General features: G+C 48.7%; 1 protein-coding gene and 1 pseudogene across 1 annotated transcript; one reads left to right on the top strand and one right to left on the bottom strand.

Annotated features, from left to right (window-relative positions):
- Positions 1-165: 165 nt before the first annotated feature.
- On the top strand, positions 166-3,729 carry LOC113889241 (liprin-alpha-1-like; the record flags this gene model as incomplete). The annotated part of the gene is made up of 2 exons (XM_027535998.1): positions 166-391; positions 2,182-3,729. Coding segments are annotated over 2 exons (581 nt in total), but the record flags the coding sequence as incomplete, so codon positions are not given.
- A 14,893-nt stretch (positions 3,730-18,622) lies between these two features.
- Positions 18,623-18,741, bottom strand: LOC113889243 (annotated as a pseudogene).
- Positions 18,742-23,185: the final 4,444 nt, after the last annotated feature.

Raw genomic sequence — 23,185 nt, 5'->3', positions numbered from 1 at the left:
CCCCTGCCTGTTTCTTGAGTCCTGTTCGCTTAAGAGATGGCAGTGTCTCATGAGCATGGCGCATTTATCCAGAGTCAGGGCCTTCCATGTAAAAATTGGTATCAGTCCTGATAGACTTGAGCTGCCCTTGAATGTTGCTGACAAGACGTGGTCCTCTCGTGCCAGGTGCCAGACCCGAAAGGAGCAGGACTTGCGAGAGCACGCAGCAAGCCAGCATGCTGGCCGACGTGGCCCAGGCTTTTGAGAGTGATGAGAGCGTGTCTGACGACGAGGGCGACAGGGTCACCCTCTTCAGCTCAGCCACTCAGCTGTCGCCCAGCAGGCAGGCCAATGCCAAGACTCTGACCGTGATGATGCAGGAGCAGCTGGACATCATCAATGAAGAGATCCGGTGGGTGATCCTGAACTCAGCACCAGAAACTCGGTTTCTCTGAGGAGCTGTCTTCTCCTAGGGATGTCTGAGTGTTCCATAGTAAGAAACCTGACCTCAGGTCTGCTTCAGGAATTTCAGTTTTGAGATGGCCCTTGATTACAGAGCTCGGTCAGCTGGGGCGTTCTGTCTATGGTGTGGTTTCCGCACTCTGTGGGGGCGGCAGGAGGCGTTGTGGGGTATCCCCCCTCAGCTCTGAGCACCAAGGTGGGTGAGGTGCCGAGGTGGTGTCCCCTGTGGCCCGTGGACCCTCCTGTGTCCCTCAGAGCCCCCCATGTTCTGGTGAGAAGCCACCTGGTGAAAGCTGGGGTTTTGGGGTTGGCAAATTCCCACTCAGATCTGCATTTTCCTTTTTAACTTAATGCAGTGTGAAGATTGGCTTGTTGTAAGACAGTGGTCCAAGGACATGTGTTTGAGTTTTTCTCATCTCATCAGTATATTTAAGATGTTTTCTTTAGACACCGTCTTGGCAGTTATAACAATTTTCAAAACAGGATAGAATCAAAAGGCCTGCCTCGTGGTGAGCAGGGGGCCTTGGGTCTGGGTGCAGCCAGGTGGCTGGGAGCCCCGAGGCCTGCCTGGTGTCCACACCCACACATCTATGCCCGTGTCCCGAGTCCACATTCAGAGTGGCCGCAGGCCGGTGACCCTGCACAGGACCAGGCAGAGCTGCTGCTCAGACTGTTCTTGCCACGTCAGCCCAGGCCGAGGTGCCCGTTCCTGTAGGCCGAGCGGGATGCTCCGGGGGAAAGGCAGGGGGTGTACGGGACAACCAGCAAACGCAGGTGGTGTCACCTGCCCATTTGACGCCAAGACAGACAGCTTTGTGGGCCGTGTTTGAGCACAGATGAGCTCAGAAAGATGGTCTTTCCGTGTCCCTGCAGGAAGTATGGAATGGTTATAGATTAATATTTTTATTTTTACAGCAAGTTTTCAGGTAAAAGTGATTTTTCCTTATGCGACAAGTTGACTTGATGTAAATGGTCAATTCTGTCCATCAACTTGTTATCAACAGTGAAAAACTTTCCAGATGTATGAGTAGAAGTGAAGCTGGAGAGTTTACTTTCTGTAAGAATCTTGTATTTTAATCTGAAAATCATTTTATTTGCATAATCGTGTATTTAAACTGCTATATAAAAACATCCACCACACATTAGGGGAGAAGAGCAGAAACTGTGAATTCTAGGTTAATGCAGCACATTGACATGAATCCAGAAACTCACACAAAGCTGGTGGAGAACTTCATAAAGTGATGCATTTGTATATATACAACCTTAAAAAAAAAAAAAAAAAGATCAACTCAGCACTTCATCTGGTCTGGAGACTTGTGTTTAGAAACTGCAGCTTGTTTGTGAATTGCTGTTTTGATTATACAGAGTTCCTGATTCCCAGTGGAAAAGACTTGAGGCACTGACGTGCATGTCTGCCCTGAGAGCAGGGGAGGTAAGGGTTGTAAACTTGAGGTATCTCTTCACAGGAAAGAGAATTGCCACCAGGGCCCCTTCAGAATGTTAGAGTAAATAAGTGAAATCAAGCATGAATGATCAGGGCCAGTTTGGAAGACTCAATGCTAAGTTATTCTAAGTTTGAGAATATTCAAAAGAGGAAACGTAGAACCTTTTGGCTGAGATGTTCATTGAGCAACTGTTTCTGGAATTTGCTAATCATGACACAGAATGCCAGCCCAAATTTATTGTCCAGACAGGTCCCTCTGCTGACAAAGGCAGGTGATGTATTTTATTCTATTTTAGGTTGATCGAAGAAGAGAAGGAGAACACGGAGCAGCGGGCCGAGGAGACTGAGAGCAGGGAGGGCAGGGGGAGCTTAGGCAGCCTCCGTCGTTTTAAATCAGTGAGCTCCCTCAACCTGCTTTCCACCTCCTCGCATGCTGACTCCTGCCCGCCCCTGCCCAAGCCCAGAAGGAGGCAGCACAGCCTGGCGCAGGAGGGAGACCAGCTGGGCATCATGACTCTGGTATGTGTCTGCCTCCTCCCTGCCGCATCCCTCCCCCAGCACGCTGTTTTTTGTTTGTTTTTTGTTTTTTCTCTTTATACCCAGAAGAAAATCAGGTACATTTGCTACGCTCAGAGGTCTAAAAGTTTTTAAACTGCCTAGTCTTTAATCATTCCACAATGGCACAGTGACAAATTAGTCTTGATATTTGGACCACCAACTTAGCACGTCATCATGAACTCAGCCAGAGCCTGCCTCTGTAACGTTGCACCTGGCCTGTGCTGGGCACAGCAGCTGCAGGGAAGTTTCTGTTCTCAGGGAGCAGACAGCTTCATGAAAGTAACCATAGGGAGCTCTCATGGCATGGGAAAGCCGTACAGCACATTCTCCATTGGGGATGCCTGGCTACAGGGTGCAGGGCATGCGGTGGGAACAAAACCAAGAATCTACACTGGTCTGCTTGTTGATGGACCTGGCCATGCGCTCAGTCCAGCTCTGTGTATGAAACCAGGTTAAAAGCCCAGGGCCCCAGGGCCCCAGGGAAGACGTCGGGCTGCCTCACTTTTCCGAGTCTAAAACTGGGATGACGACCTAGGGCTTTTGGTGACAGAGTGTGCGGCTCTAAAGCACATGTTCCAGCTTTCTTGCGTGTTTAGCTTAGGTGTTGTGAGTGTATTGCTGTTTACCCCGTGAAATCATGTGTACAAGATTCTGCTTTGTAACTGGACTTGTATTGTCTCTTTTTTCTGTTACCACCCATTTCATGTTAGCTGCATTGTTAGTCAGCTTGTAATTAAATTAACCGTGAATCATTTTAGCGGCCTGTGAAGTGGTAACTAGTCCACTTTGTGGTCTTTTGACACTGTTTTTATAATTTGCATCATTGGCTAATTAGTTGATATTTAAAATTCTTTGATGATTTCTCTGCGGATTCATGCTTGATTTCTTTCCAAATATTTGGAAAAGAACAATTCTGTATGTTTTCCTTGCTGTTGGAGTTCTCTGACAGTGTGTCTGCTTTCATCACTGGTTTTGATTCCCTCCCTCATCCTGTTGTCTGCTTATTCGTCATGAATCCAGATCCCCCACCAGCCCCCGAGGCTGTAGTTTACCCATCCATCTCTCCTCCCCCGTCCCCTCACTTGCTCTGGTCATAGCCGTGCTGTGGTCCACAGCGTGTGTCCCCTTAGTTGGGTTTGTGCTTTGTCTTCATGTCTCATTAAATGGTGTTTTTCCCCCATAGCAGTAAGTTGAATTGGTGTATCACTATGCAGTTACAGGAGAAGGCAATGGCAACCCACTCCAGTACTCTTGCCTGGAAAATCCCATGGACGGAGGAACCTGGTATGCTGAAGTCCATGGTGTCCCACAGAGTCGGACACGACTGAAGCAACTTAGCAGCAGCAGCACACAGTTATAAGCATAATATATGTAGATGGATCCTAAACTACATATCATGTGTAATTCATAAATGAGATTGTGCTTACATAAAGAAATGATCCTCTTAAGTGTAGAATTAATGGACTTTTAGATATGCAGATGACATCACCCTTAAGGCAGAAAGTGAGAGGAACTAGAAAGCCTCTTGATGAAAGTGAAAGAGGAGAGTGAAAAAGTTGGCTTAAAGCTCGACACGCAGAAAACTAAGATCATGGTATCTGGTCCCATCACTTCATAGGAAATAGATGGGGAAACAGTGTCAGACTTTATTTTTTGGGGCTCCAAAATCACTGCAGATGGTGACTGCAGCCATGAAATTAAAAGGCGCTTACTCCTTGGAAGCAAAGTTACGACCAACATAGATAGCGTATTCAAAAGCAGAGACATTACTTTGCCACCAAAGGTCCATCTAGTCAAGGCTATGGTTTTTCCAGTTGTCATGTATGGATATGAAAGTTGGACTGTGAAGAAAGCTGAGCATCACAGAATTGATGCTTTTGAGCTGTGGTGTTGGAGAAGACTCTTGAGAGTGAGTCCCTTGGACTGCAAGGAGATGCAACCAGTCCATTCTAAAGGAGATCAGTCCTGGGTGTTCATTGGAAGGACTGATGCTAAAGCTGAAACTCCAGCACTTTGGCCACCTCAAGTGAAGAGTTGACGCATTGGAAAAGACTCTCAGGCTGGGAGGAATTGGGGGAAGGAGGAGAAGGGGACGACAGAGGATGAATGGCTGGATGGCATCACCAACTCAGTGGACATGAGTTTGGGTGAACTCCAAGAGTTGGTGATGGACAGAGGGTCCTGGCATGCTGCGATTCATGGGGTCACAAAGAGTCGGACAGAACTGAGCAACTGAACTGAACTGACACAATATCCTTTCTATGTTGGTGCTTGTATTTAAGACTGTAAATCTCATCAGCTTTTGCACAGTTAATGTCTCTATTAGACTCGTTAAAAAAGTATCTTCTATTGTTAATAAAATGTAAAAACTGCACCTGCTATTATGCTAGCTTTCATTCTTACATATTTTCACAGGGAACTTGCTTTAATGAATTTATTGTGAGAAGTTTTAAATCAAATTCTGTGTCAGGATTTTACATTAATGTCCAATAGGTGGTTAGATTTGTTCAGTGTTAAAATAGATATTATGGTAACTTCCTCATCAGTTAAATAAATAATTTAAAGTATAACATGTTTTTGATTAAGAGAAACTAACTTTTAGAGAGATTTGGCTGAGAATAGACACCTGTTAAGGCCCTTTGTTGTACAGAATGCTATGCTTTAATAAATCATGATGTTGTAATAGAATGGTATCTTCCTGAGTAATAATTTATAGTGTTTCTCTAAGTAAATCTTGAATAGCTTATTTAACTTCTGTGGTCAAAAAAAAATGTTCTGTTTCCAGTCACATGTTCTCTAAATCTTCATGTCACTTACATGTTTGCCATCATTTTTGCTTTACTGTATTTGCCTCTACGGATTCTTGAAGTTTTAGCTTCAAAGTCGCAATGAATCTGGTTTCTCTTCATTTCTTTGCATGCATCTATCAGCCTAGTGATTTAAGGAAGCAGCATCGAAAGGTAAACTATTTAGTAATTTAGCAGGCCTTTGTTTCTCTGTGAAGTATTGAAGAGTCCTTATCGTTTAACGTGAATGAACACTGTGTAGTTATGTCCTGGTGAATAATTGACGTTTTAATGGAAGTGATGAAACTCACCCACCACTTAAAATGTGCTGATGGTTCTGTTGGAAATAGGTCATTCGTTGGGACAATTGTAACAATTTGCCTTTCTCCCACTTGTTTGCCTTCTGATCATCTCATGCTTGTTTATAATAGACATAGTATTATTTATTATTTCTAAAAATTTCTGTACTTATGTTTTTGGCCATGCTGCACAGCTTATGGGATCTTAGTTCCCCAAGCAGGGATCAGACCAGTGTCCCGGCAGTGAAAGTGCCAAGTCTTAACCTTTGGACCACCATGGAATTTCTGCTTAGTGTTTTCATGTAAGAAATGACTGAATCAGAGCCATAGATGTTAGATTTGCAGGAAGCCAATTTAATGATGGTGGGTAGCAGTGTGCAGGAGACTCTGTGTGCCGGGCACGTGCTTTCCGAGTCTGTCATCTCATCCCCAGGTGAGGTCCAGGCTGCTGCTATCCCCATTCAGCAGACATAGACACTGAGGCTTAGCGAGGCCGGGCACCCTGCCCAGGCTCTCACACCCAGCAGCGTGGTGCGGACTGGTCTGATCAGAGCCTGGACACTTAACCATGGTGCTGTCCAGCCACCTTTCCTCCAGAGGCTCTCGTGTCCATCACGGCATCCCTGATGGAGGGAGCATCAGGAGGGAGCTCGCTGCCTCTCCCCTCGGGTCACTTGGATGAGCCCCTGTTGTTGGAGTCCAGTGCCCCAAGGGCTGGCCTTCCTTGTCCCTCTCCTGCTCCCAGCCCGCTGACCGAGCACTCCTGGGCCTTCCCGCAGGACTGGGGTGGCGGTACTCCAGTTCAGGCAACTCAGTGCCCGGGAGCCCTTCTGCTGAGCACAGCAGAGCAGCGCTGTCCCCCTGGGTTTGGTCACCTGGGTGTGCCGCTCGCCTGCTCTGTGGCCTGCTTTGCCCTCCTGTTCAGCGAGGACAAGGCACTGCCCTTCCTAGCCACATGTGGCACCAGTGGGGCAGCTCCCATCCTGGGGGAGGGCAGCCAGGCCCAGACCCAGAGGCCTTCCTCAGGAGGAGGCCCAGGAGAAGGGGCTGGCCTGGGCCCTGACTCTGAGGCAGGTGTTTGTCTCCACTGAGTCCATAGTCAACCCAGGTGTGTCACTTCCCTGCTCTGTTCGTTGTTGTTTTCTGATTTTTATAAATGCTTATTTTTACTTGACTTTGAGATTGATCCCTGTTCAGTTCCATGTGGAAAATTTCTAGCCTTTGTAGCCTTCTGTTGTCTGAGGGTTCTTGTTAGAGCTCAGGGGAGGGAGCCCAGTTTATCCAGCTGCTCTTAAATGAGTTCAGCTGTATTTTGCACTAAGTTCCCTTGCTGTCACCAAGCTCCTGTGGGGCTGCACGGGATCAGTATTCCTTACAGAATCCCACCAAAAAGGCACAGGTTAGTTGGTCAAAACAACACACTCATTGTTTATAACAATACATGCCATGCATGTTTCCTAAAACCTCCCCTGGTTTAACCACACACCGAAATGTATCAGTGAGACCTGTTTGGACCCTGCAGGGTTAATCTGTTCCCACACTGTCTTTCCTTTCCTCACACCCAGGACCAGCAGAAACGCTGGGTGTCCAAGAGAGATCATCTTCTTCTTCTTTTTTTTAATTAGTTTATTTTTTAATTGAAAGGTAATTGCTTTACAGAATTTTCTTTTCTGTCAAACCTCAACAGGAATCAGCCATAGGTACCCATATATCTCCTCCTTTTTGAACCTCCCACCGCTCTAGGGTGATACAAGATCATCTCTTAGTGAAGACCTGGGGGCGCCTTATGGAATCCACTGTGAGCGAATGACACTTGAACTGCGTGTAAGTACTTCAGTGGGTAGTCCCCAGTCTGTATGTTACCGAGAAATACGATCCAGGCACATGGTGTTCACGTGGAGGGGTTAGGTACCTTTTCTGTGTTTCTCTTGTTGTCATGGGTTCCAGTAACCTGCATCATCACTCCAAATGATCTTGGATGGTGGCACAAGCTGTGTCTTTTTCTCCTTCAAACAGAAAGGTCTGGACGGCTTTGCTGAGAGGTTTTGTACTCTAGCTGTGGTGCTTCTGAGTAGCATCTGGCGATGAGCACAGTCCTTTCATCAGGGCAGTTCATGCTGTGCAGGATTCACGGTGCCAGCATCGCTCTGCTGTCCTGCCCCGCAGGGCCATCTGGTCGCTGGATTCCAGGGAGGGCTGAGGCCGGCTGCAGGGAGGCTCCTGTCCGGGGTCTCTGCACTCAGTCAGATGCTCTCGGTGCCCCATAGCCCCCCTTTTTTTGAACAAGACAGTCCTTTACGATGGCATTAAGCTATAACAAGGGTTTTTTTGTACTTGGGGGAAAGCATAGCTAATAGATCTTCAAATAAGTTTCTGGTTATAATGTAAAGCCTGTGTGATTGCCTTTTTCAGAACAGTCTATTGTTAGCCAATTTGACACTTACCTCACTCCCTCAGCTGCCAGCTATACAGGAAGAGGTAGGAGATGACAAGACCGCCATCAAATGTGAAACCTCGACCCTCGCCTGGCCACGGTCCCTTCAGCTGGGCCGCCTTCGCACGGGGGCGCTGCGCACAGCCACCCATGAGGACCTCAGGGACGCCCACAAGTAAGCGACCTGTGTGTGCGTCGTCAGTTTCAGGAGCCCTGCGCCTCTTGTCTTGAAAGAGTTGCAAGGATGATTTTAAAGGAATACCACTGAGTTCGGTGCCTGTGTTTAGTGGTGAACTTCAGGTGCTGGGGAAGAAGAGCTCAGTGACCTCAGTGATTTTAGAAAACGTCCATCTCTACAGATTGACTCCTGTGGGAGCTTTCTTCCTGCTCTTGGTAGAGGTCTGCCCGGCCTGGGGCACGTTCCTGACAGTGACGGCCCCGTGCCTCTCGGGTTTCGCTCTTGAGGGTCCCTCCCTTTTCTGCAGGGGTCTCCTCTCAGGAGACTCTGTCCCCTCCTGTGACTGACACTGTCCTCGTTCAGAACACTACTTGCTGAGCTCCCATCCTGAGCCAGGCAGCACTCAATGGGGGGCATGTGTGTTCACCTGACCAGCAGCCCTGCACGGTGACCGTCGCTCTCCTGCCACGGCCGGGCACGGTTACCCTGTGGGAGGCGGGGGACCTACCCAGAGCAGGGGAGCTCGTCTTCTCCTGGAGCATCATCACCTGCCGAGCAGCGACCCTAAGGGAGGGTCAGAGCGCCCTCTGCACCAGCTGGCCTGGAGTCAAGCCCTCCTCGCGGGAGAGCTCGAGGCAGAGAATCTCAGCTTCCCGGTGCAGTTGTCTGACGCTGGGAGCCTGCATTGCTCGTGTGGAGTGTGGTCGGTGAAGGAGACTCCAACTGTCAGCTGCGAGGTTGAGGCGCGGGTGCTGCTGGGTGCCCGTTTCTATCAGTAGCTCTTGTGGAGGGGTGTGTGTTTGCACAAGGGTGCCAGTTAAAGGTCGTTTTCTCTCCCCGAAGCTCCACAGGCTCTCAGGACAGCCCCGGGAATAACCCCAGCAGCAGCACCAGCAGCCAGGGCTCGCTGCACAAAGCCCCAAAGAAGAAGGGCATCAAGTCCTCCATCAGCCGCTTGTTTCGCAAGAAGGAAAAGGGCCGGCCTGAACACCCCAGCAAGGAGGCGTTAGGACCAGGTGGGTGCTTCACCGTTCAGAGGGAGGAGGGCCTGCAGGCATCTCCCTTCTGTGTCTCCCCTGTCGTCCCCACGAGGCTCCTGTCAATCACGCTGGGGGTCCTCCTGGGAGCAGGAGTGGAGGAGGCGTCTGTCTTCTGAATGGGTCTGAGATGATCGGCTGAGTTAATGAGTGGATGGTTGGATGGATGGATTGATTAGTGAGTGGTGGATGGATGAACAGATGGCTGGCTGGATGGGTGGATGAACGGAGCATGGAAGGAATAAAGCAGATGATTGTACTCCAGTGCTAGAAACATATTCTACGAAATTGATTGAGTAGGAGCTGGGCAATGATTGTTTCATCCTAACAGTGACATGTGTTTGGAAACGGCCTAAGTGCTCCTCAGTGAGGGGTAAGGTACAATCTGTGGACACCCCACAAGGAACAGCCCACCCTCCTTCCTGCCACCTTCCCCATCCCCAGGAGCTCATCAGGGGTTCTACCCATGCCCCCCACCCCACCCGACAGCCACACAGGTCCTCCTGGGGTCCTCTCATCACACAGGGTTATCATCAGGCCCCCATATCACTCAGCTTCCTCTCCTTGAGGACAGCGTATGTTCCTGCCTCTTCAGCCACAAATTTGTTGAGTCTCGTTTGTGCTGGGTGTGGGATTTACAGGGGTAAGTAAAGCAGATGTGGTCTGGAGCACAGTTAAGTGACAAGAGAGAAAAAGGAGCAGATTATTAAATGCTATCCCTATTAGTAGTAAATACAATGCTGAGATGGATGGTGCATTGATTATGTACCAGATGCTGTGTGTGCCCCTTACCAAGCAGGTGCTGCCCCCTCCCGATTTACAGAGGAGGACACAGTGACAGTCACGTGGTTAGGGAGCGGTTAGGGCAGGTTCACACCCACCCAGTGGGACCAGACACTTTGCCGAGCCCTAGCCACCTCTCTCGTGGATGAAACAGGAATGAGATGGCTCTATGGCATGATGATTCAATGGACATGAGTTGGAGCAAACTCCAGGAGATAGTGAAGGACAGGAAAGCCTGGAGTGCTGCAATCCAAGGAGTGACAAGAGTCGGACACAACTGAGCGACTGAACTAAAACCTGAGTGTGTGCTAACCTGTTTCAGTCGTGTCTGACTCTGCGACCCCAGGAACTGTAGCCCACTAGCTCCTCTGTCCATGGGATTCTCCAGGCAAGAAGACTGGAGTGGGTTGCCATGCTCTCTTCCAGGGCATCTTCTCAACCCAGGGATCGAACCCACATCTCTCATTATCTATTGCATTGGCAGGCAGGATCTTTACCCCTAGCGCCACCTGGAAAGCCCCAGTGAATGCTGACAACTAGAAATGCAGAAAATGAGGGCTGCTCCTAAGTTAAACTGGAAGAGCAGCAAGCACAGGTTGTAAAGAGGAAAACACACGATGAGCGACAACAGCGCCAACAGAAACAAGGGATGCGTTCACCCACAGAAAGAAAGTGTCTGTGCCGTTCGGAAGAGGAGCCCATCAGCCCTTGGAGGGACAGTTGGAACCAGAATGAAAACCGAGGACATGGTCAGCAGTGCCCACCACACGGCCTGGGTGGCGTGGTGTCACTCACCAGGCTTCCTGTATCCCCAGAGCTGCTGGCAGTAACATCTCTGAGTGCCAGGCCGGGCAGCGTCCCCGAGTGAGCTAAGGCATCACTGCTCTCCTTCCAGTGCTGCTCCGGGGCCCTCTGTAGGTGGCCACCCTCATCCCCTAACCTGCCACTTGCTGGGGCCCGGCTGTCCCCCTGGAATCCTTTCAGCCCTTGAGCTTGGGTGTTCCCAGCCCTCTGCCACGCCGGACTGGGACACAACTCAGGACTTGGGCTTGAGATATCAAGGAGACCGTGAATCTGGAAGGACACCACCCTGGGGCCTGTGAGAGAGCAGGAGAGCAAAGCCCCTACGGGGAGGAAGCAGAGCTGGGGGAACGTGCCCACAGCCTCCACTGCCTCCTGCACAAGTGCCTTTTCTTTGTCTCTCCTTGACCTGAAACAAAGCCCAGCTGCTGCTGCTCCGCAGGTGATTCCTAAAGATGCACCTCCTGCCAGAGCTATTGTCCTGCTGCTCTGGGGCTGCCTGAGTGTGCTCAGGAGTATCAGACAAGTAGGGCTGCCACACCTCATACTGGAGGTGGGGGGCCTGATACTGGGGAAGGGTTGGAGGTGGGGGGAGGGTTTGAGGGTCGGGGAGGGCCTGATGCTGGCCTAGGGCCGTGACGCTGGACTAGGGTCTGATGCTGGGGGAGGACCTGATGCTGGACTAGGGTGCATCATTTGGATCCCCGTCAAGGTTGCCCTCGGACACCCCACGCTGTGACCGATGGCGAGCCTCGACACCTGCACTTTGTTCCCACCCTTGGCCCGCTGCCCACACCTCAGCAGCAGAGGGGCCTTGTCCCCGCAGATGCTGAAGTGATGGAGCCTCTTGTCTCCAGAGCCAAGGGCATGAACACACTGTCGGTCGTCCTCAAGGGACACCTATGCTTCCGCCTTCTGGCCTTTCTATTGCATCCGTCCATTTCTCTTAACAGAATGTCCGTGTGATGACACGGGCTCCCATTACCAGCTCTGGTCTGTTCTCAGTGAGAGTACAGCTTACCCTCGGCACTCTTTATTGGCCCTGGGAAATTTTGCTTCAGTACTTTATTGAAAGAAAGCAATAAATAATACTATGATAAAAATAGTTCAAAAGTAGACTGTACATACTTTGTCACATATTCAGGAAGTTCACAAAAGATTAATAGGAAAATAGAATGATAACAATGAATTGTACAAGTAAATTAAAGGCAGAACCCACATGTAAAGAAACATGCTGTCTCTGTCTACCAAGATACCAGCTGCATAATAAATATCACACTGTGACCTGAACGCATCTCTTGCTGGCTTTTTTAATGTGCCGCTGAAAAAGTAAAAATTACATTTGCTACTTATACAATCCAGAATGGCTATGTCATCACAATCTAAAAATGTACGCCTAGGTCCATTCTTTAAACATGTTTACAATCATGTAAAAAGATGATTTCCATAAAAATAAGGCCTTTGTCAGAGCTACACTACCCTGTCTGTCTGGGAAGTGGCACCTTCACTGTCCAGCTCGATGGCTCTGCAGTGGGTGCAGGGCATCGAGATTGGTCCCCAAAGAGTCTCACCGGAGAGGAGGGATCCAGGTCCACAGAGACTGGGTTACAGGAGAGATTTTCAGTCTTCTTCTAGGCATCCTTTCAGCCCAAATTTCATTAGAAGCTCACATTTAACACCCAGTACTTTTAAATCACTTCACGCTGTGGACAAAAAGCATTTCTTGCTAGAAAAAGTACAGTTTAGGCCAGTCGTTAACATCCAACAACAATTGGTTGAAATTAAGTTTTCTTATTTCAGAGTGATTGTTGGAGAGCTTGGTTACATTCTGGAAGGATAATAAAGCACACCGTGTCATGATGATTTTACAATCGCAGGAAAACCCCTTCTCTCATGGTTTAACATTGAAAAATTAAACAAGAATAATTACAATAAATGCATCATTTACAAAAGCCCTGTGTTTGTTCATAGGATTTATACAGACAAGCACTACAGTACATTCATTTGAAAGACTGAAATCAGGTATCAGAACAGTATCAGAACATGAAATTGATCTGAAAGGATATTCATAGCCTGAATATACAAGAAAAAGGAAGGAATTATATAAATGAAGTCATAAGTTTACATAAATATCAGAAACATTAAATTCTAAAATATTTTCTCTATGGTATTCATGAATTTTTCACTAATTAAAAACCCTGTAATATCTTCGGGTCCATGTAACAAGTATTAACAGAGTAAAGATTCCATCAAGTTCAAAATGTAGTCTTTGTTGTATACTGGATGCTGTATAAACATCTGGAGAATTCGTGCAGGTAAACTGGACACACACACACAGAAAAGTCAGTCCTGGGTTGGCAGCTGGTGCCCCAGCCCCTGCCCCTCCTGACACCCCCACCCCCACCCCATTTGGGGCTTCAGCTGCTTTGAGAATTCAGAGAAACATGGAGGGCCAAGCAGATCAAGGAGAGAACTCTGTGGCTGACTTTATTCTGACATATAGCTAAAAGCTGCTGGTAAAAAAACCTCAAAAGCCCAATCCAGCTTTCTAGCTGAGATGTGAACAGGACAGAGCAGACAGCCTCCTGCCCTCAGAGTTGCTCGAGCAGGGCTGGGCCCCAGGGCCAGACCCACCAGAGGCCTACCCAGAGCAGCGCCTGCAAGGGAGGGTGGCCCCTTAGCAGCAGCCGAGCCCCAGATGCCGGTGCACCTCCGTGTGAAACACTGGCCTCCGTACGGAGAGGCCCAGGGCAGGGCAGCCTCGTGAACCCTGACGCTCTGGGCCCTGTTCCCTCCGAGAACGTGCATGCAGGGCATGGCCGGCAGCACTGGCGCTGTGGGAGGGATACCCATGCGTCCCTATGCGAGGGGCCTTGGCCATGCTCTGACCACTCCAGCGGCAGTGGGGCGCCAAGGTCACGTTCTCTGGTGTGAGGGTTCTCCCAGGCTAACCTCCAGAGACCCACTGACCCTCCACTCCCTGGGGCGTGGGCTCCATGCCCCCGCAGGACCAGGCCGGCCTGTACTCACCCGGAAGCACATCAGGAGCAAGTCCTGACTGTAGCAGAATCCAGCCCCTGCATTCCCGCCACGCTGCCTGGTCCCATGAGCGCGGGAGGAAGGGTGCAAACACAGAGTGCGGTTAGTCGTGCAACGTCACATGGGGCACGAGGACACACAACGCACACCCGTAGCAGTGCCCACTCCTACTGAGGGTCTGGGGAAACTTCTAGAGGGTGGATGAGCCAGAGAGAGCGAGCCTGGGGGCTGCCACGTGGGGGTCCCTGCCACCCGGGGTGGGGGGAGGGCGGTCAATGGCACATTTGATGACGTAAACGTGGTCATGGGGACAGATACTCCACGTCGGCAGCTGCCAGTCTCTCCTTAGACCTACGGATTCACAGAGCTCCACATTCACAGATTCCACACAGTCTATTGTTATTCAATTTTACACTTACCTCATTCCCTCAGCTGCCAGCTTTACGAGAAAGAGGTAGGAGATGACAAGACCACCATCAAATGTGAGCCCTGGAGATCAGAGGAGATCAGGCGCTTTCAGGGTGATATGGCCGTAGAAGGAGGCGGCTGCCGCCGGGCGCCCTAAAAGCCCTGCGCTGTGCCTCCCTTTCGCTCTGACCTGCCGGTCGGGCCAGCAGGCCGCACCTCACCATGGGGGTGTGCGCTGTACTTGAGCCGAACGACCCGCGACCAGACTCCGCCAGCCAATGCCGCCATGCCCCCGAACACTGCCACCCCGCGGCCAGCAAACGCCTGGCCAGGTTCGGCAGCCCGGAGGGCTTCCGGGACCCCCAGCGGCATGCCAGGCGTGCGTGCGCACGGGGCCTGGGGGGTGGGCTGAGGGGCGCGGAGGTCTTGGCGCCCTCCACCCCGGGCCTCTCCAGGCCCGGCTGCGCTCGGCGAGCCGGGCCTCCCTCGATCCCTTTCGCTGCCCAGGGCCATGCGGCCCGGAGGTGTCTGGCTTTCGGCCCTGCCGCCGCCCGACCCCCGCGGCCCTCGGGCCTCTGAGCCTCCTGTGGGCCTAGGCGCCGCCCAGCCAGGGCCCTGAGCGCCCATCCTGCCCGACACCTGCCCGGTGCCCAAACCCACCGGGAGCCACGGAGGCGCGGTCCACCCGAGCGCCTCAGCCCCGCCCCTTCGCCCTACCGAGGCCCCCACCTTTCCCCCACGCCGCCGGACAAGCACACAACCTTCCTGCGAGAGCAGACGAGCGACAGGCAGGCACACGGACAGACACACAGACAGTCGACAGCCCGCCGTCGCAACCTCATCAGCCAGAGCCATAGCACCTGTGAGAGGCCGGGGCCAGAGGAACGGACGGGCCGCCGGGTGTCAGGAGAGACAGAGGCAGAAAGAGATGAAAGTTCAGAGATAGACTCCAGGACTGTGAGAGGGAGATACAGATAGACAGACAGACAGACGCGTGCGCGTGCGCGCACACACACACACACACACACGGAGGCAGAGACAGAGGGAGACACAGAGCGAGCGACAGAGAGACAGCAAACAGGAGACAGGGGAGAGAGGATGGCATCGGATCTGAGACAGACACACTGGCACAGCCCGTGACGCACCTCAGAGGAAGGCCACGCGGAAGAAGCAGCTTCCCCAAGGGAGGGGGCGTCAGCTTTGGGCCGGGCCTGGCTGGACGCGGTGCCCTGGGGCTGGCGGTCACCCGTGGGGACCCCAAGACTTCCTTGAAGCCAAGGTCTCAAAGGTCCCCTTTGGCCTGGCTACCTAAGGCGAGACCCAGCCCCCACCCCCAGGCCAGAGGGTGAGTGTGTGAGAGTGTGTGTGAGTGTGTCGGTGGGTGAGGGTGGGGTCGGGTCGACTTGGGGCCGGGTGGATACCCAGAGTGGAGGGGGGAGGGTGTGGAGGCCGGGGGTTGGGAAGCTTGAGTGTCCTCTTGCTGTCTCTCTCTCCCTCTTTCTCCGTCTCCCTTACCTGTGGTTTCTAGCTCTTGACCTGTCTCGGCAGCAGGGTGTGTGTGTGTGTGTGTGTGTGTGTGTGTGTGTGTACCTCCAAACCCAAAGCAACTTTCTATGGAGACATAGTGAAGGGTAAATGCATTCTTACTCATCTGATATATCCTAAAACACTGGACATGTCTGGACTCAAACTTTCAGGGCCGCCTTCCTGCCACCTCTGGCAAGCATTGATGGTGCAACTGTAATCCTCTAACGGACCAAAAGTCCTGTACAAGTCCAGACATCTGCTCTGTACAGTCTCTTCCTACAGTACAGAAAAGTATAGAACAGAATGACACATTCTTTGTTAATTGTACAGAAGAATCAGCTGCTATCTGCTGCCTAGTCAACATGGTCAACATGAGGGAGTCAAGCAAGAGTTCCAAATCTCTTGAATGTGGTCCTTGGAAATACTTCTGTTCTTAGTTGCTCAGTTGTGCCCAACTTTTATGCTACCCATGGACTGGCCAGTCAGGCTCCTCTGTCCGTGGCATTTCCCAGTCAAGAATACTGGAGTGGTTTGCCATTTCTTTCTCCAGGGGATCTTCCCGACCCAGGGATCAAACCTGAGTCTCCTGCAAGTGGATGCCTTCCCATCTGAGCCACAATACAACGAATTGCCTAGTCAAAATACAAAGAAAAGAGCTAGTGTTCTACTAAGTGGAAAGATGATTTAAGAAACGGAAGCTTTCCTTTGTTGGTATATTTGAATCTTTATTTAGTTTTATTTTATTTTTACGATTAAGGCTACTTGAACAAGGCAATGGAGAAACCCCAGAGTTGAAAAGCAATTGACTTTTTAAAAGAATCATGTGACAGGTGAAACTTTCTTCATTTTTTAGAGTTGGTTCAATGCAAAATCTTTATTCAATAAATATGACTCTTGTAAACTTTATTTCAAATCTCCACGATGAATCACTAAGGCATCAAGGAAGAAAGGAGTAGAGGTGGAGAAAAAAAGAGCAACCTTTCCCTTGGCTCCATCTCAACCAGCTGCTTAGTTCCTTCATCTCATGGACTACGATCTGGGATAATCTTGTTTGTCTGATTTTTGTTTGGGGACCGTTTCTAGTCACAGGGCTAGAAACAGTGGAGGGGGTAAGCCCTTCTTTCCATTCCACATCAGACCCAGTGGGCAGTCCAGGCCCTGCCCACTGCATTGAGTCTGTAGCAACAGAATCACCAGTGATGCTGGTTAACAATGCATATTGCTGGAATCCACTCCATTCGCTACTGACTCTTTGAGGTGGTGGTCTGGAACCTATACCTGGAAACTTTCTTGATGATTCCAAATCACACCAAAGTCTGAGGACTATGGAAGATCTTCACATTTCTGGAAGAGCCACACACCTCCAGAAGGAACCACAAGACTTGCCTGAAATGGTAAAGGTATAAGTATTGTACTGAAAGTTGGAAGGTCTCCACCTTTGCTATGTAAGTAAAATGATCTTTCTTTGAAATGAAAATGGATAATACTAAAAATTCACATTGTTCTAGAGCATTAAATAAAAAAAAACCCTGAATTATAGAAATCTGATGTATGAGTTCCTGGAAAGCAAGAACCTATATTTATTGATATGTCTTCATGCCTTAGATCGTGCCTTGAATATAGTGTGCACATCAACAGAAGAAAGAAAAGAACTGAATCGACAAAGATACAAAGAGATCCAAAGTGCTGAGCCAAGTGAAAAGTTGAGGCTTCCCAGAACTTTTCTGTCTTTCACACACTGAATAAATATTGAGCACCTACTATGAGCTAGTAGGCATGCAATATGTTTCTGGAAATAGAATGCTGAGAGAAGAAGAAACACAGTTCCTTCTTTCACTGAGACTAATCTAATGATAAATAACAGGCAGATACTTTGAGAACTTCTATAGGGGCCTCTTCCCTCACCAAAAACTGGGTGTCAGAGAAGGCTTTTCAGACTAATAATGAGTTGAGATCCATAGGTTGAACCAACGTCAACCAGGGTTGAGATGCAGGAAGAATTTCAGGCAGGTAAAATAGCATCTTGGAAGGCTACGTGACAAGGGAACCTTAGTACATTCAAGAAATGAAAAATGCCCTATGGGATGGAACCAAAAGAGTGCAGAGGGCATTCCAGTGAAAAGAAATCAGAGAAGAAAGTGGGGACCAAGCAATGAAGGGATTTGGTCATATCTTCACTATGATGGGAAAATACAAGAGCAGTTGGAGCAGGGAGGTGATAGAATTGCATCTGCATTTTAAAAAGGTCATCTTGCTCCACATCACTCATGATTGGACAGACTCAACTCCAAACTACAACGAGGTTCCACTTCACATTAGTCAGAATGGTCCTCATGGAAAAGTCTGTAGATAACAAATGCTGGAGAGGATGTGGAGAAAAGGGAGCTCGCCTCCACCGTTAGTAGGAATGTGAGTTGGTAGAGCCACTATGGAAAAGAGTATGGAGGTTCCTGAAGGAACTAAAACTAGAAGTACCATATGATTCAGCAGTCCCACTCCCAGGCATATATCCACCAAAAGTATAACTGAATAAGATACATGCACCGTCTGTGCACATATATCTGTGTGTGCGTGCGGGTGCGCGTGAGCTCGGGCGTTCGCCGGCGAGGATGGGGGTGGGGTGGGGTGGGGCTGGGGCTGGGGCTGGGGCTGGTGCAGCCCCCCGGGATTGCCTGAGGCACGCCATGGGAGCCCCAGACGGAGACCCGCGGGACGGTCGTCTGGTTTCCTGGAAGCCAAATGCGGAGGGGCTCGCGGGCCGCGCGGAGGCAACCCAGGTCTGCAGCGGGAGTCAGTGCCCTGGCCACCCACCCCCAGGAGGGGCTGGGGCTGCGGGAGCCCAAGAGTTGGGACGTGGGGCGGGGGCTAAAGGAGAGGGAAGGCAAAGAGCCTACAGCACCCGGTATGCCCAGGCGGTCTCCCACCCAAGTACTAACCAGGCCCGACCCTGCTTAGCTTCCGAGATCAGATGAGATAGGGCGCGTTCAGGGTGCTATGGCCTTAGACCGAGGCTGCTGCCGCCCGGCGCCCTAAGAGCCCTGCACTGCACCTCCGTTTCGCTCTGAACTGCCGGTCAGCCATTCCGTCTACAAGTAATTTTACTCCTTCCCCTTTCTCTCCCTGCTTTCTGAGAGTCTCTCTCCTTCCATACTTGATGGTGTAATGAATGGATGCCTTACATCATTTTCCCTCAACATTTTTTCTCTTTATTTTTACATTGATTTCTATGAATTCATCTTCAAGTTTATGGATTATTTCTGCTAGCATCTCAAATGTGCTGTTGAACCTATCAATTTTTCATTTCAATTATTTTAGTTTTCAAATCCAGAATTTGTTAGTTTCCTTAAAAAAAAAATAATTTGTAGCTCTTCATTGCGTCTCTCTGTTTGTTGACTTCGTATCATACTGTCATCTAATTCTTCAAACATAGTTCCATTATTTCATTTTGTAGTTATCATTATTTTGATATTTTATCTTTTGACCTTCATACTGAATTTATAAGTGATATACTTACATGAGTTATCAGTGGTATGTTATACAAATGCTTTACTCACCACCATTACAACATTAGAGTTTTCTGAGTTTAACTGTATACTTACCTGTCCCAGCAGGTTGATAAAGAGTCCAAGCCTAAAGCCCCTTTAAGGAGGAGGCAAGCTTGCTTTCTTTTTCACATTTTTTTGCCTAAGACAAGTAGGCATTGTAGGGAGCAGTATCTCAGGTTCAAGGACATTCCTCTTTTTGAGCTTTGGATGTATGTTATAGGAAAGGGTGTGGGCAAAACGCTCACATCCTTGAGATGTTTTTTGTCTATTCTCAGAGGCTAGTTGAGAAGTATATATGGCCCCACTTAAATTAGTGAGCCCCTTCTGATGTCTGTGTCAGAAGCTTTTTCTGTCACCTTCACTTTAAATAAAATATACACAAAGCTCTGAGTGACTGAGACTGTCTTTGGCCCCAGAGTAATATCTTCTTCTTAGACACCATGAATCCAGTGGTATCGGTCACTGTTGACTGCTAGGTTATCATCTTGGGGGCTTGACCAAGATCTTCAAGACAAGGTAAGAACACTCAGAGTTGAGATTCTTTTGCTCTTTTACTGTGGTCTCTACTTTACTACGGAGAAGGCAATAGCACCCCACTCCAGTACTCTTGCCTGGAAAATCCCATGGGCGGAGGAGCCTGGTAGGCTGCAGTGCATGGGGTCGCTAAGAGTTGGACACGACTGAGTGACTTCACTTTCCCTTTTCACTTTCCTGCATTGGAGAAGGAAAGGACAATCCACTACAGTACTCTTGCTTGGAGAACCCCAGGGGCGTTGGAGCCTGGTGGGCTGCCAACTCTGGGGTCTCACAGAGTCAGACACGACTGAAGCAACTTAGCAGCAGCAGCAGCAGCTACTTTACTAAATCAGAAGCATGTGGAATGAATTTCTTTTCCCCAGTCAGCTTTTCCTGGTCCCTCTGACCATTTCATATCTGCTTGGGGAATTAAAGTTATTAACCTTGTGTGCCAGATTGTAGACTTTCAAGGGACTTGCAATCCATGCTGTTATTGTGCTTTTCTAGCAAGGCCCCCACTCCAAGTTTTACAGGACACTGCAGACAGGAGCACTTTAGGGAGCTAGCTGGAGCTCTAGCTCCAGGGACATCTCTCAGACTAGAAATCACCATCCTGATCCCACAGACACACAGGCAAGTTCTTGTCATGGCTATGCCTCTGGACTATATGGATTGAGGCATTGCTGGTGAGCATGAGATTCCTGAGGACACAGATTGGCACACCCCAGATTTGGGCAGATTGAAAGTGCATTGGGCTTCTTCCCTTAGTAACGCTAGCTCTTAGCAGAGCAGACGAAGCCCTCCAGTGGCTCTTGTCTCAACTCCTTAGGTATTCTTTTTGTACAGTCTGATGGACAGGAATAAAAAGGATGATGTTGGCACTCCATGAATATGAAGGATTAGTTTTTCCTCGCAGGCGGGCCCTCCATCGCCTCCTTTGTTATTAAATAGACTCGTGTGGCCACTCTCAGGAGGATGTCTTGGGTTTTCTGTTCATCCCTTTATGACTTGCCACTTATACTGTTATGAGGAATGTGCGCAGGTACACAGAAGTTGGGTGCTTCCCCTAGTGGTCTTGGCTCGGCAAGCATCCGGAAAACTACTCTGTTCCACCCCAGGTGGTGCCGGAATAAAAGGGAAATCAAACCAAGGTTTTAATGGTGAGGACCTGGACATCAATCTGGGATGCCATCAGGTCTAACCCTGGTGCATCTCCACCATGCCTGGGTGGTAGAACGAGGGGGGTTGGGAGTAGGACACCTTCACCTGTAAGAGACAGGTTAGCTCTGGCCAGGGAAGGAAGCTTAGGTGGAAAATCAGTCTCCAACCCCGTCTAGAGCAGGGGCAGACACCTCTGGTAGAAAAAAGCCATGGCACTGGGCACTGCTTTTTTCTCTCTTACAGATGGGGCCTAACAGTCCAGAACCACCCCCCTTGAATAATATCTTGAAAACCTGGGATAATTTTGATCCTCAAGGCCTAAAAATCCCTTATATATGGGGTTTCTTTGCTTTAAGAGAAGACCTCACCTGCCCAGAGAGAGAATCCCTGCTGGGACATCTTATCGATCAGTCTACCCCTGTCATCAGAGCCCATCTGAGCACTCTCTGGTTTAAAGCTTAGCTATGAAGCTATGACTACATGAAGGAGAAATGACATTTTGAACCCTGAATGGCCATGTGTATTCTATAGACTCCGGAGAAAACTAGGTAAAATGGAATCTTTTTGAAATTGCAAAACTGGTTCTTTTTGCACATGTAATTACTAAAAGTTTGACTTGTGAAAATACTCTTTTGGGGAGCTCTGATCCTGCCTGAGAAACAGAAACATGCCTGGGGAAAAACCTGAGTTAACTCTTATCATGTCCTTGAGATACACAGCCCACTCTATCTGGGACTCCAGCCATGAGCTGGAACTCAAGCCAAGAAATTAAAAGGGACAAAGAGACATTTTAAATTTCAGGTGGAAAACTGTGAGGTTTCTGTCTGTCCAGATATGTGTGTGTCTCGGTGTATGTCTCCATCCTTGGAAAAAATTGCTAAAGGCTAAGTGGTTCAATGAGCTCTAATTAATTGGCCTAAAGAGAAGTCAGTGCTTACAAATCAAACAATTCTAAATTCAAGAAAATTAAAGTAAATGAATTTGAGGCTTGTGTGATCTGGGAAATAATCATTACTGAATTGATACATGATATTGATGTTTGTTTATTGATCTAATTAACAGAGGCATTGTGAAGATACTTTTATAAATGATATAACTTTGGGTGATTTATCCTTACCAATCTACAGAATGATGATGTAAAGTACAAGTCATGGTTTCTGAAGAAAAGTAAGATGTGTGTTTTCAATAAAAAGTAATAAGGAATGGAATTACATTCTATTAAGGGAAAGCAAAGTAAGTCTAAACGTACAGGTGGCTGTCCTCTAAATGGACAAATGAAGTGATGAATACAGAAAGTGTAACCAGGTGTGTTGCAAGTGAAAGAAGAGTTTTGTGCATGCTACAAGTTTGTTAAGACATTAAACTGCCTTTGAAGTCTTATTGTTACTATGACTAAGTGAATAACTATTGTTTCACAGTGAATATAAGCTGTTACCAAACTGGAATTTGGTTTTCTCTCACTGATTAAAAGAACAAAGTTTTCTTGGAATGTGGCTTTTGAGAACAGACTACAGCACATATGAACAAAGCTCATTCTGCTTCTACAAAAGTTAACATGTCTTCAGGGAATTTAAAATGGATTATAAATGGCCATAAACCAAAGAGTTGGGGCTATGAGAGGTCCAAGATGGCCACTTGGCTTTTCCTGGCTCCCTGACAAACCTCATTTTTATTTGATAATGCCTTTCCTGGCTTCAGGATTAATATCTCAGAATAGAAAAAAATGGTTAAAAGGTGCTTTCCACAATCTCCAGTGATCAGGGCACCCACTTTGCTGGACAGGTCATACAGACGTTCACAAAAACTTCATGAGTCTCTTCGAGACTATTGCTTTCACTGATGTCCTTGGTCATTGGGCAAGGACAGCAGAACAAAGGGATCAATTGCATGGGATGGAGTAGACTGCTAAATATGACCACAATTTTCACGACTTTTTGTCTGACATATTGTTGACTTTTACTCTGTGTTTTCAGATATAAAGAAGCACTTCTCCTCGAGTTACTGATCGTTTAAAACAATCTAGTGATTTACTCCTATGGGTAAAATTATACCTTTTTTCTCTCTGCCTCATCCCTCCAGAAACTGGAGACACTTGGGTTCTGAACAGCCTTATCAGGTAAATAAAAAGACTGTCTCCCGACATATACAGAAATCTCAACGTATACTGGGGAGCTCTAAAAGAAAAATCCACCTAACTGATGTCAGGCCTATGGCATCTATTATGTTTC

The sequence above is a fragment of the Bos indicus x Bos taurus genome, unplaced genomic scaffold, assembly GCF_003369695.1.
Source record: "Bos indicus x Bos taurus breed Angus x Brahman F1 hybrid unplaced genomic scaffold, Bos_hybrid_MaternalHap_v2.0 tig00011639_arrow_arrow_91085_119146, whole genome shotgun sequence".
Classification (NCBI taxonomy): Eukaryota; Metazoa; Chordata; class Mammalia; order Artiodactyla; family Bovidae; genus Bos; species Bos indicus x Bos taurus.
The sequence above is the reverse complement of the archived record's forward strand: the minus strand, read 5'-3'. Positions and strand labels throughout refer to the sequence as shown.